The sequence below is a fragment of the Hemitrygon akajei genome, chromosome 19 (genome assembly GCF_048418815.1).
Source record: "Hemitrygon akajei chromosome 19, sHemAka1.3, whole genome shotgun sequence".
Lineage (NCBI taxonomy): Eukaryota > Metazoa > Chordata > Chondrichthyes > Myliobatiformes > Dasyatidae > Hemitrygon > Hemitrygon akajei.
Genome location: NC_133142.1, coordinates 10,655,407 through 10,669,230, shown reverse-complemented (window position 1 = coordinate 10,669,230; position 13,824 = coordinate 10,655,407). Strand labels below are relative to the sequence as shown.

At 44.6% G+C, this 13,824-nt stretch overlaps 1 protein-coding gene across 1 annotated transcript in view; it reads right to left on the bottom strand.

The window, feature by feature from the left end:
- Positions 1-13,824, bottom strand: part of sema3bl (sema domain, immunoglobulin domain (Ig), short basic domain, secreted, (semaphorin) 3bl) — a 211,601-nt gene that overhangs the window by 39,499 nt on the left and 158,278 nt on the right. Inside the window, exons 6-10 of the mRNA XM_073072062.1 lie at positions 12,068-12,184; positions 11,559-11,701; positions 3,875-3,989; positions 1,730-1,799; positions 1,411-1,555 (exon numbers count right to left, since the gene is read on the bottom strand). Of these exons, the coding sequence (XP_072928163.1) occupies positions 1,411-1,555; positions 1,730-1,799; positions 3,875-3,989; positions 11,559-11,701; positions 12,068-12,184 (590 nt within the window). The remainder of the gene's footprint in view (positions 1-1,410; positions 1,556-1,729; positions 1,800-3,874; positions 3,990-11,558; positions 11,702-12,067; positions 12,185-13,824) is intronic.

The window sequence follows — 13,824 nt, the reverse complement described above, 5'->3', positions numbered from 1 at the left end:
GCCAGATGGCCGACTCCTGCTCCTGTTTCTTATGTTCTAATGTTTATTTCTAGAAAGAGAGAAGTGCGCAGAGTGGTCCTATACTGAACTGCGTGTGGTGTACCATGGTTCTGATGACCAGATCCTGAAAGAGATATACAGGCACTTGGGGAGGATGTAGGGAAGATCTACAAGCATCAACCCAGAAATGTATGGGGATACATATTAAGGAAGGATAATTGGACTGGATCCCCTTTTTCTTATGGAAAGAAGGCTGAGGGGTAACACAATAGAGATCTTTAAATTGATGAAAGTTTTTGATGGGGGGGGGGATACAGGGAGAAAGTTTCTACTTATGAGGGATGAGGTCAACTTGAGGACACTGTTATATAAGCGGCACCTAGAAATCCAAGAAGGAACTTGTTTACTCAAAGAGTGGTTTGAGTATGGAGCTTACTCTCACTGGAGCGGCTGAGGTGAATTGGTATTAAAGGAGGTTGGATAAGCACATGAGGGAGAAGGGAACACAAAGTTGCAAGGTAAGAATTGACGGCATAAGGTGTAAAATTGTTATTTTTATTGTAGTTTAACTTTCCTATACTTGCTTACATTTTTATATAATCATCTATATATGTGTAACTGCTCAGTGAGTTTTTCAGTAATTGCAGTATAGCTGTTGGGTAGCAGGATGGAGATATGTCTCTACAAAAAGAAAGTGCAAGGTGCTCCTTCCCTCTGCTAGCCTGAAGGTCACCCTTGGGACAGGTGTAGAACCTGCTTAGCCCCCAATCAGGGTCACATGAAGCCATAGGAGCAGATGGTGAATGGTCGGATGAGCAGCTGGTGCATATCACAAGTCCTGGTTATGCGGCCACTGACACCAGGCAGACAATTTCTGAAGAGTATTGATAATGCCTGGGGTCACCCGCCTTGTAAAGACACTGCCCAGAAGAAGGCAATGGTAAACCACTTCTGTAGAAAAATTTGCCAAGAACAATCATAGTCATGGAAAGACCATGATCATCTATGCCATATGATATGGCACTTAAAGAATGAATAAGTATAGCTGTTTCTGTATTTTCTAGAAGTTTCTTAGATTTTCTGTAGCATGTCACTTGAATCTGGCTATTTTATAGGTTAACTGTCATTGTGATCTGTTACCTTTTTACTTGGAGCTAATTTTGGTCTAAGACATCAGGACTTATTTGTTCTTTTCTTTGTTTGGTCTTTGCTCTTGTAAAACTTGATAAAATGGCTGTTACCTCCATGTTGCATGCCTCATTCTTGACTTCTGAACCTCTGATCACAATAGCACATAAAGGCCGATGTGTACTGGTTGGACTGAGTGACTGATTAAAGCAAATATTAAGTAACAGACTGTGTGGGGATGCAGAGCAGCAGTGACTAATGCTTCCACGCAAAGATACTCACAGACCCAGGTCTCGGATAGGGCACTTTGCCCTCGTAAGCCGTCCACTGATAATCTGGCCCTTCTCTGTGTGCGTACGGTCCATTGAAGACCTCCCGGATGTCAGCCATACGATACACACAAACAGCATAGCCTTGGAAAACGTTACTGAAATAACATCAACAGTGTGAATACAGTCAAGTGTCAGTGAAGGATCTTTTCTGTATAATAAAGGTTGAACTGTTCTAGAGCTCAGAGACTGATACTATAAATATCTTATCATTACCAGTTCATGGTCCACTATTACCTACTAACCGGACAACAACTAAAATGGTTCCCTACCTTATTGTGCTAAAGATAGCATAGATTTCTGGATTCTTCTCATCCTTAGTCCTCAGTAGAAAGACATCCTCTGTGACACAGAAGATAAGGTGAGATGTTATAGGTATAACCATTGGGAGAATTTGTTCTTTGATGTTGGCACTTTAAATATGCCTTTCTCTCTTATCTCCATTGAGAAGAGGGCAGAGGATGCATTTGAAAGATGTTCCCAAAGACTGACACCAACTTGTGGGAGATGTTTGTCCGGGATGGCTCTTGATGGACCCCTCTGTGAGCAGTTAAGTTCTTCAAAGCCATTCAGGCTTCCACTGGGTTCTTGATCTGGTTCCAGATCAAGATGAAGTCCAGGACGGGGAAGGACCCCTCTTGTGGTGGGAGACCAGCTACGCTTTCAGCCCCTGTTCCCTGGATCTGGGCAGCAAAACCTCCAGAAGCTGATACACCTCTAAAGGATATCAGAGGGTTGTGCAGGAGTCCCACAGCCAGGGCTCCTGTGAGCGGAGAGCTGTGTTTCACCCTCCACATCGGGAAGGCTGATATATGTGTCTGGATCCCAGCATTCGATCAATTTCTGCCACTGAAAGAGTGGTTTGTTCAGGTATACAGTAGATAAATATTCAGACTTCAGACCGGGGATGTGGCATCACGATCTGTTGTCAGCCGTCACATCTCAGAATAACCAGAAGGATTCCACTGGGCTGGAGCTGGGCAGCAGCCTTGGACTCACTCAGCACTGTCATGGGAAGCTCCCTCACTCCTCCTACTCCTCACCGCAGTGAGGACAGGTTCCCTCACCCCTCCCACTTCTCACCGCAGTGAGGACAGGTTCCCTCACCCCTCCTACCCCTCTTTGCAGTGAGGACAGGTTCCCTCACCCCTCCCACCCCTCTCTGCAGTGAGGACAGGTTCCCTCACCCCTCCCACTCCTCACCGCAGTGAGGACAGGTTCCCTCACCCCTCCCTCTCCTCTCTGCAGTGAGGACCGGTTCCCTCACCCCTCCTACCCCTCTTTGCAGTGAGGACAGGTTCCCTCACCCCTCCCACCCCTCTCTGCAGTGAGGACAGGTTCCCTCACCCCTCCCACTCCTCACCGCAGTGAGGACAGGTTCCCTCACCCCTCCCTCTCCTCTCTGCAGTGAGGACCGGTTCCCTCACCCCTCCCACCCCTCTCCGCAGTGAGGACCGGTTCCCTCACCCCTCCCACTCCTCACCGCAGTGAGGACAGACTCCCTCACCACCTCCCCAGCCTCAGGAACTCCATCCCTACCTGGCAGTACAGACAATGCCCCTCATCCCTCCACACAGTAGGGACCGGTTTCCTCACCCTTCCCACTCTACACCACAGTCAGGACAGGCATCCTTACTCCTTCCTATTCCTCTTCTCAATGAGGAAGCGTTCTCTCACCCCTCCCATCCCTCATCTTAATGAGGACATGCTCCCTCACCCCAACTCCTCAAGTTAATGAGGATGGGCACACTTACCCCCTCCCACTCCTCAACACCTTTCCCTGTAATTTTTTTGTACAGCTGTGATCTGAGCAGGGAATTTTTACATGGCCTGAAAACTGCACGAAGGGTCTCGGCCCGAAACGTCGACATTGCTTCTCCCTATAGATGTGTGTGTTGTTGTTCGACACTTTAAATGTTTTTTTTTGTTGTAATATGCATATTATGGTATTGGTGTTCGGTGGGCCCATTCTGTGTTTATTGTTACAATTTGTAACAGAGTTGTAACTTGAAACACTGACAATGAACATTCATCGAAGCTGTAAAACGTTTCAAAGTAAAGGTTGTGATATATTCATTATTTAGAAAATTGGTGGATTATATTCATTAACACTATAATTAATTATAGGATATTTCACAATTAGATTAGAGTAATTTCAAAATTATATTAACATTATATAAAAGAAATTTCCAGCTGCACAACAACAAAGGTTATGCGCGTGGGAGCATTTCAGTTACTGCATGGCTATACACCTATACAGCTTAAAGAGAACAGTATTCCCCACCTCATTGAGGACAACTTCTCTCCCCTCACCTCAGTACGGACAGGCTATGTCATTCCCTTCCACTCATCATCATAATGACTGTCTCCCTCACCCTCTCCCGCCCTCACCTCAATAAGGTCAGACTCCCACTCACCAAGCTCGTCGAAGTGCGTGTCTATGCCATCAGGCCCCGGGACAGAGCAGATCAGTCTGGCTTTGATGAATGTGCTCCATTTGTTGACTAGAGCTCTTTGACCCCCAGCATCATTCTGAAACAGACCGTTATAAACACCTTATCAATGGGTGGCCAACTCTGGCAACCGCTGAGAAATCAGCATCCTCTTAACCTGCTCCTCAACATAAATAAGCAATCCCAATCCCATATGGACGGCAACACGTGTGCGCCAACTTAAAATCGGCGAACAATCCTTCCTTTCAAGGGAATGAACATCGAAATCAAACCTAAGTGAACACTGTTCGAACTGGAGATGATATTGTTCGGAAGTCAAGAATGAGAAGCCAGTCTTGTGATTACAGCTGTTTTATTTGGTGTTCTGAATAAAGAAATAACAGTAACCAACTCACTCCACCTTAAGTGAGAACAGAAGGAATAAGACAGAGAAAAACAACGAAAGACAAAAAAAATCGATGAAGAGAGAGAGACAAAGAGCAAAAGTGTGAACATGAGAAAGTCTATAGATACTGGGAATCCAAAACGACACACCCAAAATGCAGCAGGAACTCAACAGGTCAGAGAGCATATATGGAAATGAATTAACAGTCAATGTTTCCAGCCAAAACCCTTCTTCAGGACTGTGGATGCCTTATACTGAAAACCATCTCAAACTAGACAGATAAGAAGATTCCTTAATAGGAACAGTGTATGAGACCTTTCAATTTATGGTGTGATAAAGGCTGCAAACAAAGATGCTATAAAAATACAGAATCAGATATACCATGAATTATTGAAAATGCACTGAACATTTAGACAAACAGATGATCATACAAACATATAAACAAGCATAAAGGAAGTTAAATTAAAAGAAAAATAACTATTTAGACTAATCCAACAACTTTGAGCACATCCTAGAAACTTTTCAATCTAATGTTCTTGGTCTATTAGATCACGCTTGGAGTATTGTGTTCAGTTCTGGTCACCTCATTATAGGAAGGATGTGGAAGCCTTAGAGAGGGTGCAGAGTAGATATACCAAGGTGGCATCTGGATTAGAGAACATATCTTATGAGGAAAGGTTGAGTCACCTAGGACTTTTCTCCTTGGAATGAAGGTGGGGGTGGGAGGGTTGAGATGTGATTTGATGGAGGTGTACAAGATGATAAGAGCCATAGATAGAGTGGAAAGCCAGAGACTTTTTCCCAGGGCACAAATGGCTAATATGAGAAGGCATAATTTTAAGGCGATTGGAGGGAAGTATAGGGGAGATGCCAGAGGTAGATATTTTGCACAGAGAGTGGTTAGTGTGTGGAACACACTGCCAGAGCTGCAGGTAAAGGCAAACACATTAGGGACATTTAAGAGTCTCGTAGATAGGGTCAGGAATGAAAGAAAAATGGAGGGCCGTGGGGAGGGAAGCAGGTTAAAGGGGTGACACAACATTGTGGGCCAAAGACCCTGTACTGTTCTATGTTCTGTGTTCTATGTAACACCTTGTCTAAATGCTGCCTCTACTAGCCCATTGACCAGATAGTCTAGATAAGAGTTATATGGGAACGTTGGCCCAACTCATCCATCCCAGCCATATTGCCTAATGGAGCTAGTCTGATTTACCTGTGTTTGGCCCATATTCCTCGAAACCAGGGGTTCCCAAACTGGGGCTGTATAGGTGATTTCAAATTCAGTGGCAGTCTCACTCTTCGTATTATTTCACGTACTCCTTCTACAACCTCTAATGACACCAAGTACCACTGATACAGACCAGGACATCAAACTGCTCTGTTGCTGTGTTATTCTATTCTTGAGTTCACAGGCAAGAAGGTTTGTTATTTTAGCTATTGTGATTGATGAGAAACGAGTTATCAAGGCTGGGTTATCAACAACATCCCTGCAAAGCTGTTCGCTCACCCTCTGATAAGGCTATCAGTTAAGTTAGTTAGTTCATCAAGTAATGGAGGGATTCATCAATCTGCCATGCATAGGCATTACTTCCTCTCACACTCTACACACGCACACACGCACGCACACACACACACACACACACACACACACACACACGCTATACACACATAGGCTTTATATACACACACTCTATGCACAGAAACAGGAGGTTCTGCAGATGCTGAAAAGCAACACACAGAAAATGCTTGAGGAACTCAGCCGGTCAGGCAGAATCTATGGAGATTCTATGGAGCCAACATTTTGGGTTGAGACCCTTCATCAAGACTGAAAAGGAAGGGGGCAGAATCCAGAAAAAAAGGGGGAACACACACACTTTACCAGTCCTGAAAATGAATCTCAAGGTAGTGCCTGTATATGCTGATATATACACACTTTGACAATAAATTTACTTTGAACTTGTGACTCCACTTTCAGTCAACTATGCATTTATACTCCAAGATCCCTATGCTCTTAACACTCCTCAGGGCTCTGGTGTTCTCTATGAAAATCTTACCTGAATTTGATTTGCTAAAATGCAATATAATGTTTTTTTCCAAACTGTACAGGGTCCTTTGTGCATAAGTTCAGTCTTTAGCCTCCGGAGGTGGATTAGTTGAAGGCAATTTTAATACACAAGACTGCCGTCCATTAGCTTAAGAGCCTGCTACCTTTTCTCCAGACAGCAAGGCATAAATAAAAGGAAATACTCCGCTACATCCCTCAGCATTGGGGAACATTCCAGAAACAATTCTTTTGCTCGTGCTTCCATGTAATGAGACACAAACAGGGCTCTTAACATTCATTGAAAGAGTCGTCTAGGGGTTGGGGAAAAGTTTCACATGTTTCCTAGAAAATCCCATGAAAGGAATAATCCCGTCAAAACTGTTGAATAAGAACCCATACTTGAACAGAAAAGGACCCATTAAAAGTAAAGTAACTCTTGTCAAATTCATAAAAGACTTTGTGACATCTACTGAAATATTTCCTGTATTAAAAATGGGACTTGTGTGTTCGGTTTCACAGTCTGTGTGTTTCCAGCTATGACAACATTGGCTGCGAGAGGAATCTAATCATCTTCAGACTTAAACCTTAAGAAAATGGAAAAGTGCAATAAGCAAACATCTGGCCGATGTTAGTTGACACAGAGAGCCCAGAGGAGTGGGCAAGCTGGGTGGTGAGCTGGGATTGATGAGGGACTATGTGATAATTCAACTTGTGAAATTCAAAAACAAAATGGTTGATGCAGGAAATCTGAAATAAGAGCAAAAACTGCAGGAAACATCAGATTTGGCAGCAATGGTGCAGAAACTAATTTAATGATTTAGGTCCAAGACCTTTCATCACTACATTTTGCTTGTAATAAGCACAAGAGATTCTGCAGATGCTGGAGATCTAGAGCAGTACACACAAAATGCTGGAGGAACTCAGCAGGTCAGGCAGCATCTACGGAAAAGAATAAACAGTTGCCATTTCAGGCTGAGACCATTCTTCAGTCCTTCAGTCCAGCATTTTGTGTATTTTGCTTGTCATACCTTTATGATTCTCTAGACATCATTCTCATTTTAGTATGTCACTAAAGACATTTACAGATTTCTACAGATGTGTGGTGAAGAGCATTCTGATTGGCTGAATCGCTGCCTGGTATGGAGGCTTCCACGCATAGAATCACAAGAGGCTACAGCAGGTTGCAGTCTCAGCCAGCCCCATCAAGGGCACATTCCTCCCAACCATCAAGGGCATCTTCAAGAGGTTAGCCTCAGGTAGGCAACATCCACTATTAAAGACTCTCACCATCTGGGACATGCATGCAGCACAGTAGCACAGTGGTTAGCTCTTTGCTTTACAGTACCAGTGATTCACCGATTGGGGTTCAATTCTTGCTGCTGTCTCTGAGGAGTTTGTACGCTCCCTCCCTTCACCACATGGTTTCCCTCTATGTGCTCTGGTTTCCTCTCACATTCCAGATTTAGGACTAGTGTGTTGTGGGCATGCTCTGTTGGTGCCAGGTGCATGGTGACACTATGGGCCTTGGACCAAAATCATTAGTTTCTGCATTCAGTCCTTACATTGGCTTTGGTGTTATGAAGAAAGTACAACAGCGCCTCTACTTCCTCAGGATTTTCTGAAGATTTGGCATGACATCTAAAAGTTTGACAAACTTCTATAGATATATGGTGGAGAAAATATTGACTGGCTACATCACAGCCTGGTATGGAAACACCAATTCCCTTAAATGGAAAATCTTGCAAAAAGTAATGGATATGGCCCAGTCCCCACCATTGAGCACATCTATGTGAAACACTGTTGAGGAAAGCAGCATCCATCATCAGTGACCCCCATCACCCCCGTGATATGCCCTCTGCTCATTGCTACCATCAGGAAGAAGCTACAAGAGCCTCACACCTTCAAGCCACCAGGTTCGGAACAGTTATTACTCCTCAACCATCAGGGTCTTGAACAAAAAGTGATAACTTCATTTGCCCCATCTTTGAAATGTTCACACAATCTGTTGGAAGAACACAGTGGGTTGAGCAGCTTCTGTTGGTGGGGGGAGAAGGTTTGAGGAGTTGAAGGAATTGTCGATGATTTAGAACTGAGAGTGGAGAGAGGAGATGACCAAAAGTCAAAGTCAGGTAAATTATTATCAAAGTACGTATATGTCACCATATATTTGAGATTGATTTTCTTGAAATTCATTTTCTTTGAGATTCATTTTCTTGCAGGCATTTCCAAGAAAATAAAGCAATACAATTAAATTTATGAAAACTGTACATAAACAAAGACAGACAAGCAACCGATTTGTAAAAGAAGACAAATAATGTAAATAAAAAAATAAATAAAACTGAAAACATGAAAACATTAATAAAACACAAGGGCTTGAACAGTACAGTCAGCGTTTCAGGCCAAGACCCTTCGACAGGACTTTTTCTCCAGTCTTGCCAAAGGATCTCGGCCTGAAACATCGACTGTACTCTTCTCCATAGATGCTGCCTGGCGTTCTGAGTTCCTCCAGCATTTTATGTTTGTTACTTAGATTTCCAGCATCTGCAGATTTTATGTTTGTGATTGGAGAACTTGAAGAGTCCTCAAAAGTGAGTCTGTAGGTTGTGGAATCATTTCAGTGTTGTGGTGAGTGAAGTTCATGAGTCTGATGGTTGAAGGGTAATAACTGTTGCTGAACCTGATGGTGTGGGACCTAAGGCTCCTGTATCTTCTGCCTGATGGTAGTAGTGAGAAGAGGCATCTCTTGGATGGTGGGGGTCCTTGATGATGGATGCTGCTGCATGTAAATGTGCTCAACGGCCAGTATAAAGAGGAGACGGAAGTGGTGAATTAAGCTGTTTGATGGACTGCAGAGGAGTGCAAGATGATGGGCAGGTTGTGTTGAGGAGGTTAGAAAGCGTGGAGATGGGAGACTGTGGCAGGTGGATGAGAGAGGGGGCAGATAAAGAGAGAGGTAGAGAAATTTATTGAGAGGCAGATGGAGCGAGGTAAGGGGAGGGAAGTAGGGGGAGTTTCCTTATTCAGTTGAATTGCAGATCGCTCTTCCAACCCATTTCTCCTCACCCCAGCTTTCCTCTTCTCCTACGAGCCACGAGTTCACAGGACCTTGGCTCTGAACTACAAGGCTGTTGGTCCCTGTAGCAGTTCAGACACCTGATCACAATAATCTACGTGATGTTGGTGCAGCAGTAAGAGAGGGCACTTTTCTCAGAGGTGCCATCTTTTTTGACTTGGCATAAACTTTAGACCTTGGCTTGCATTCTAAGGTAAAGTGGAAAACGCTATTCCACAGAGAGCAGGGAAGTTATGACCAGTCTGTAAACTAACACTTATACTCTCAAATAATATCATAGAACATAGAACACTACAGCTCAACATGCCCTTTGGCCCACAGTGATGTGTCGACCTTTTAACCTACTCTAAGATCAATCTAACCCATCCCTCCTACATAACCTTCCACTTTTCTATTATCCATGTGAAATGCCCCTTATGTATCTGACTGTACCACCACCCATGGCTGGGCATTCCATGCACCCACCACTCTCTGTATAAAAAACTAACCTCTGACCCTGACACTTTCCTCCAATTACCTTAAAATTATGCCCCCAGATATTATCCATTTCTGTCCTGGGGGAAAAGGTCTCTGGCCATCCACTCAGTCTATACCTCTTATCGTCTTGTACACCTCTGAAAAGTCCTCGTCCTCCTTCTCTCCAAAGAGAAAAGCCCTAGCTCAGTCAACCTATCTTCACAAGGCATGCAGCCTCCTGGGAAATCTCCTCTGCAGCCTCTGCAGCCTTGGCAACAGCCACAGAATAAAAGAATGTCCTTTAGCACAGAGATGAGGAGGAATTTCTTTAGCCAGAGAATGACAGAGTAAATGTACTATTGTGAAACTCATTGCCTCAGGTGGCTGTGGATGCCAAGTCACTGGCTGTACATAAAGCAGAAGCTGATGAGGGTTTTGATTAGTAAATGGTGCCAAAGGTTACAGAGAGAAGGCAGGATGAAATGGTTGCAAGGAATAAAAAATCAGCCTTGAATGAATGGTGGAGCAGATTTGATGGGTTGAATGGCCTAATTCTGCTCCTATGTCATATGGTCTTAAAGCAGTGTGGAATCTCACTAGTGAAGCCCATGTTGCAGCCTATGAGGTTAGAGGGAAAACTGCCCCATTCTCTGAGGTACCCAGCTGCAGCAGGGAGAGTGGAGTAGTGGACTGATGGATTCCAGTATCAGCACATTCCTAACCAGCGGTGTCTACACGTGGCTTTGTCCTAGATCCAGAAGACAGAAATGCATTAGGTCACAGTGCATGTTGGTAACTCGTAAACACAACAGATTCCGCAGATGCTGGAAATCAAGAGCAACACACACAATATTCTAGAGGAACTCAGCAGGTCAGGCAGCATCCACAGAGAGGAATAAACAATCAAACTTTCAGGCAGAGATCCCTCGTTAGGGATGAGTTATCCCAGGAGATGCTACATTAATGCAAGTATCAAAGTAAATTTATTATCAGCATACAAACGTGTTACCAAATACTACATTGAGATTCATTTTCTTGTAGGCTTTCACAGTAAAAATTACAATAGAATTTTATGAAACAAAGAGCAACGAAGAAGTGGTCATGGGAGGCAGAGGAACAGATATGGGACTGCTTCAAGTCGTTGAATAAGCCACAGCACCAGGGACTTCATAAAGACATGCTTGTACGACTGTTTCCCCACAAAATCATTGTCTTCCCCAACCAGAAGCCCAGTACTAAACAGGCAACTTGTAATCTGCTGAGGGCTAGATCGGTATCATTTTGGACTGTTGTTCCGTTCCGCGCCTTGTGGTGCATCAGTCGGCAAGCCTGCCACTTCTTTCATATTTGTCTGTTTTTTACAAGGCCGAGTAGCTAGCTCAACTCTCAACCCAGCACAGACAGAAAGCATGCAAGGAGCCGGCTGGGTTCGAACCTGGGACCAGTCGCCTTGAAGTCCAGCACAGAAGCTGCTACACCTTCGGCATTTAAGACTGGTGATCCAGGAAAGTACAAGAGTTCCAGGTATGACCTACAGAAGGTCATCTAATGTGCAGAGTTGGTATTATATTCAACTCTTTACCATCGGTATATTCTGTAACAAGTTTCGAGAGCATCAATAGGCTCAGAACATCCTGGCCAATGGGATCTCCCTCCATTCCACCAACCCACCCTGCATCCTCCGACTTACCGCACAGACACGGCCAATCCGGCTGTATATGGCTCGGACTTTGCCTTCCGACTCCATGGCCTTCTCCGTGAAGAAGAAGTAAACCTTGTCGTTGTCACGGTCAATGTTGTCTGGGATGAGGTGAGCCGCCACAAACTTGGGATCTGTGATAGAAGGAGATAGAACAAGAATGCGGAGATGGTGGTGGAGGAGGGAGTCTCTACTTCTCAGAGATGGGGGCTTGTTCCTCTGTGTATTATAGGCATCTCAGTCTCAGACAATATGGACAATTTTAACTCTCAACTTGAAGCGCTTAACACTTTATGCTTGGGATTGCAGGGCGGGGCGGGGGGGATGTGGGATGGACAGACTGAGTTCTGAAGAATCTGTGTATGCTGGAGAATGGGTGGCTTCTGGACATCAGCTGGGGTCTGGAGGACTAGATGTGAGCTGGAGGAGTGGCCTATATATACACCTCTGCAGCTTGCATCATCAAGTTGACTGCTGATGTACAGTAAGATGCTGGTTACCTTGTAACAGTCGTTCATCGAGCTCAGTCCTCATGGCGGAACGGGTCCCTAGGCTGCGGAAGATCACTTGTTCCCTCCCCAGGAAGTCGGCTGCCAGTCCCGAGTACAGCTCACCATCTGAACATTGGAGGAAAATGAAGACAAGACAGTCAGTCTCTGCAGAAAATCCCTCCCGGCCTGTGACTAATCACTTCCATTTTAAATAATATAATGGGAAATTGGGGCAAATTTCTATATTTCATTTGCAATATATAAGGGCATTTGGCCCATTATATTTATGCCAGTTCTCGGAGCCACACCATCAATATAATCTCACCTCATCTCACTGAACCTGTGCTCTTGCACGTGACATCAACCTCCCCTTGATTCTCATTTGGATAAGGTTTTCAGTTTGACCTCTCTGGGCCCTAAGCTCTAGAATTCCTTCACCAATCCATCCTATGGCTCCAAAAATCCAATCTTTCTGACCAGATTTTGGTCATTTGTTCCGCCCTCTCTTTAAATGACTAGTTGTCCTTGGTTGTCTTATCAAAACCTATTGGAGGTCTTTGTGAAGCAAGAGGGAGGGGCAGAGTTGCTTGTCCTGACCTCTATTGTTCCTGTATATAAAGCAAAGGATTAAACGTCATCCCAGTTGAGTCGATATACAATAGCAGTGGTACGGACTGTACAGCTGCTGACTCATAGCTCCAGAGAGCTGGGTTCCACCTGACTTCCGGTGCTGTCCGTGTGGAGTTTGCACACTCTCCCTGTGATCACAAGTTTCCTCTAATTGCTCTAGTTTTCTTTCACACACCATAGATGTGCAATTTAGTGGATTATTATTATTTTTCTTAATTTTATTTAGAGATACAGAATGGAACAGGCCTTTCCGGCCCGACAAGCCACACCACCCAGATATCCACCTATCCAACCCTCGCCTAATCACAGGACAATCTACAATGACCAGCTTACCTACTGACCGGTAAATCTTCGGAAAGTGGGAGAAAACCCGAGCACCCAGAGGAAACCCACACACACTGATGGGAAGGAGTCTACGGAAAGAGGTGAACAAAGCCCACCATTGAGCACACTTACATGGAGCACTGCCAGGAGAAAGCAGCATTCATCATCAAGGATCCCCACCATCGAGGCCACGCTTTCCTCTCGCTATTACCATCAGCAAGGAGGGACAGGAGCTACTGGTCTCACACCACCAGGCTCAGGAACAGTTAATACCTTTCAACCATCAGCCTCCTAAACCAGTGTGGATAACTTCACTCACCTCAACCCTGACTGATCCTACAACCTATAGACTTACTTGCAAGAACTTATGTTCTCAGTATTATTTATGTTTTTTATTTGCACAATTTGTCTCCCCCTCCATATTGGTTGTTGGTCGGTTTTCATGTGTAGTTTTCATAAATTCTTTTTGTTGATTGAGAAACAGCACAGAACGGGCCCTTCTGGCCTTCCGAGCTGCACCGCTCAGCAAAACACCTGTTTAACCCTAGCCGAACAACGGGACAATTTACAATGACCAATTAACCCACTGTGGCACTGGTAGTGTAGAAGCAACCACACTGGACTTCAAGGCGAGTGGTCCCCGGTTCAGATCTGGCTGCACCTTGCTCGCTTTCCACCTGTGCTGGGTTGAGCGTCAAGCTAGCAATTCGGCCTCATCAAAAACTGACAAATGCTAAAGAAATGGCAAGGTTGCCACCAAATGTGCCACAAGGTGTAGAGAGAAATAACAAAGAGTTGATCTACTAACCAGT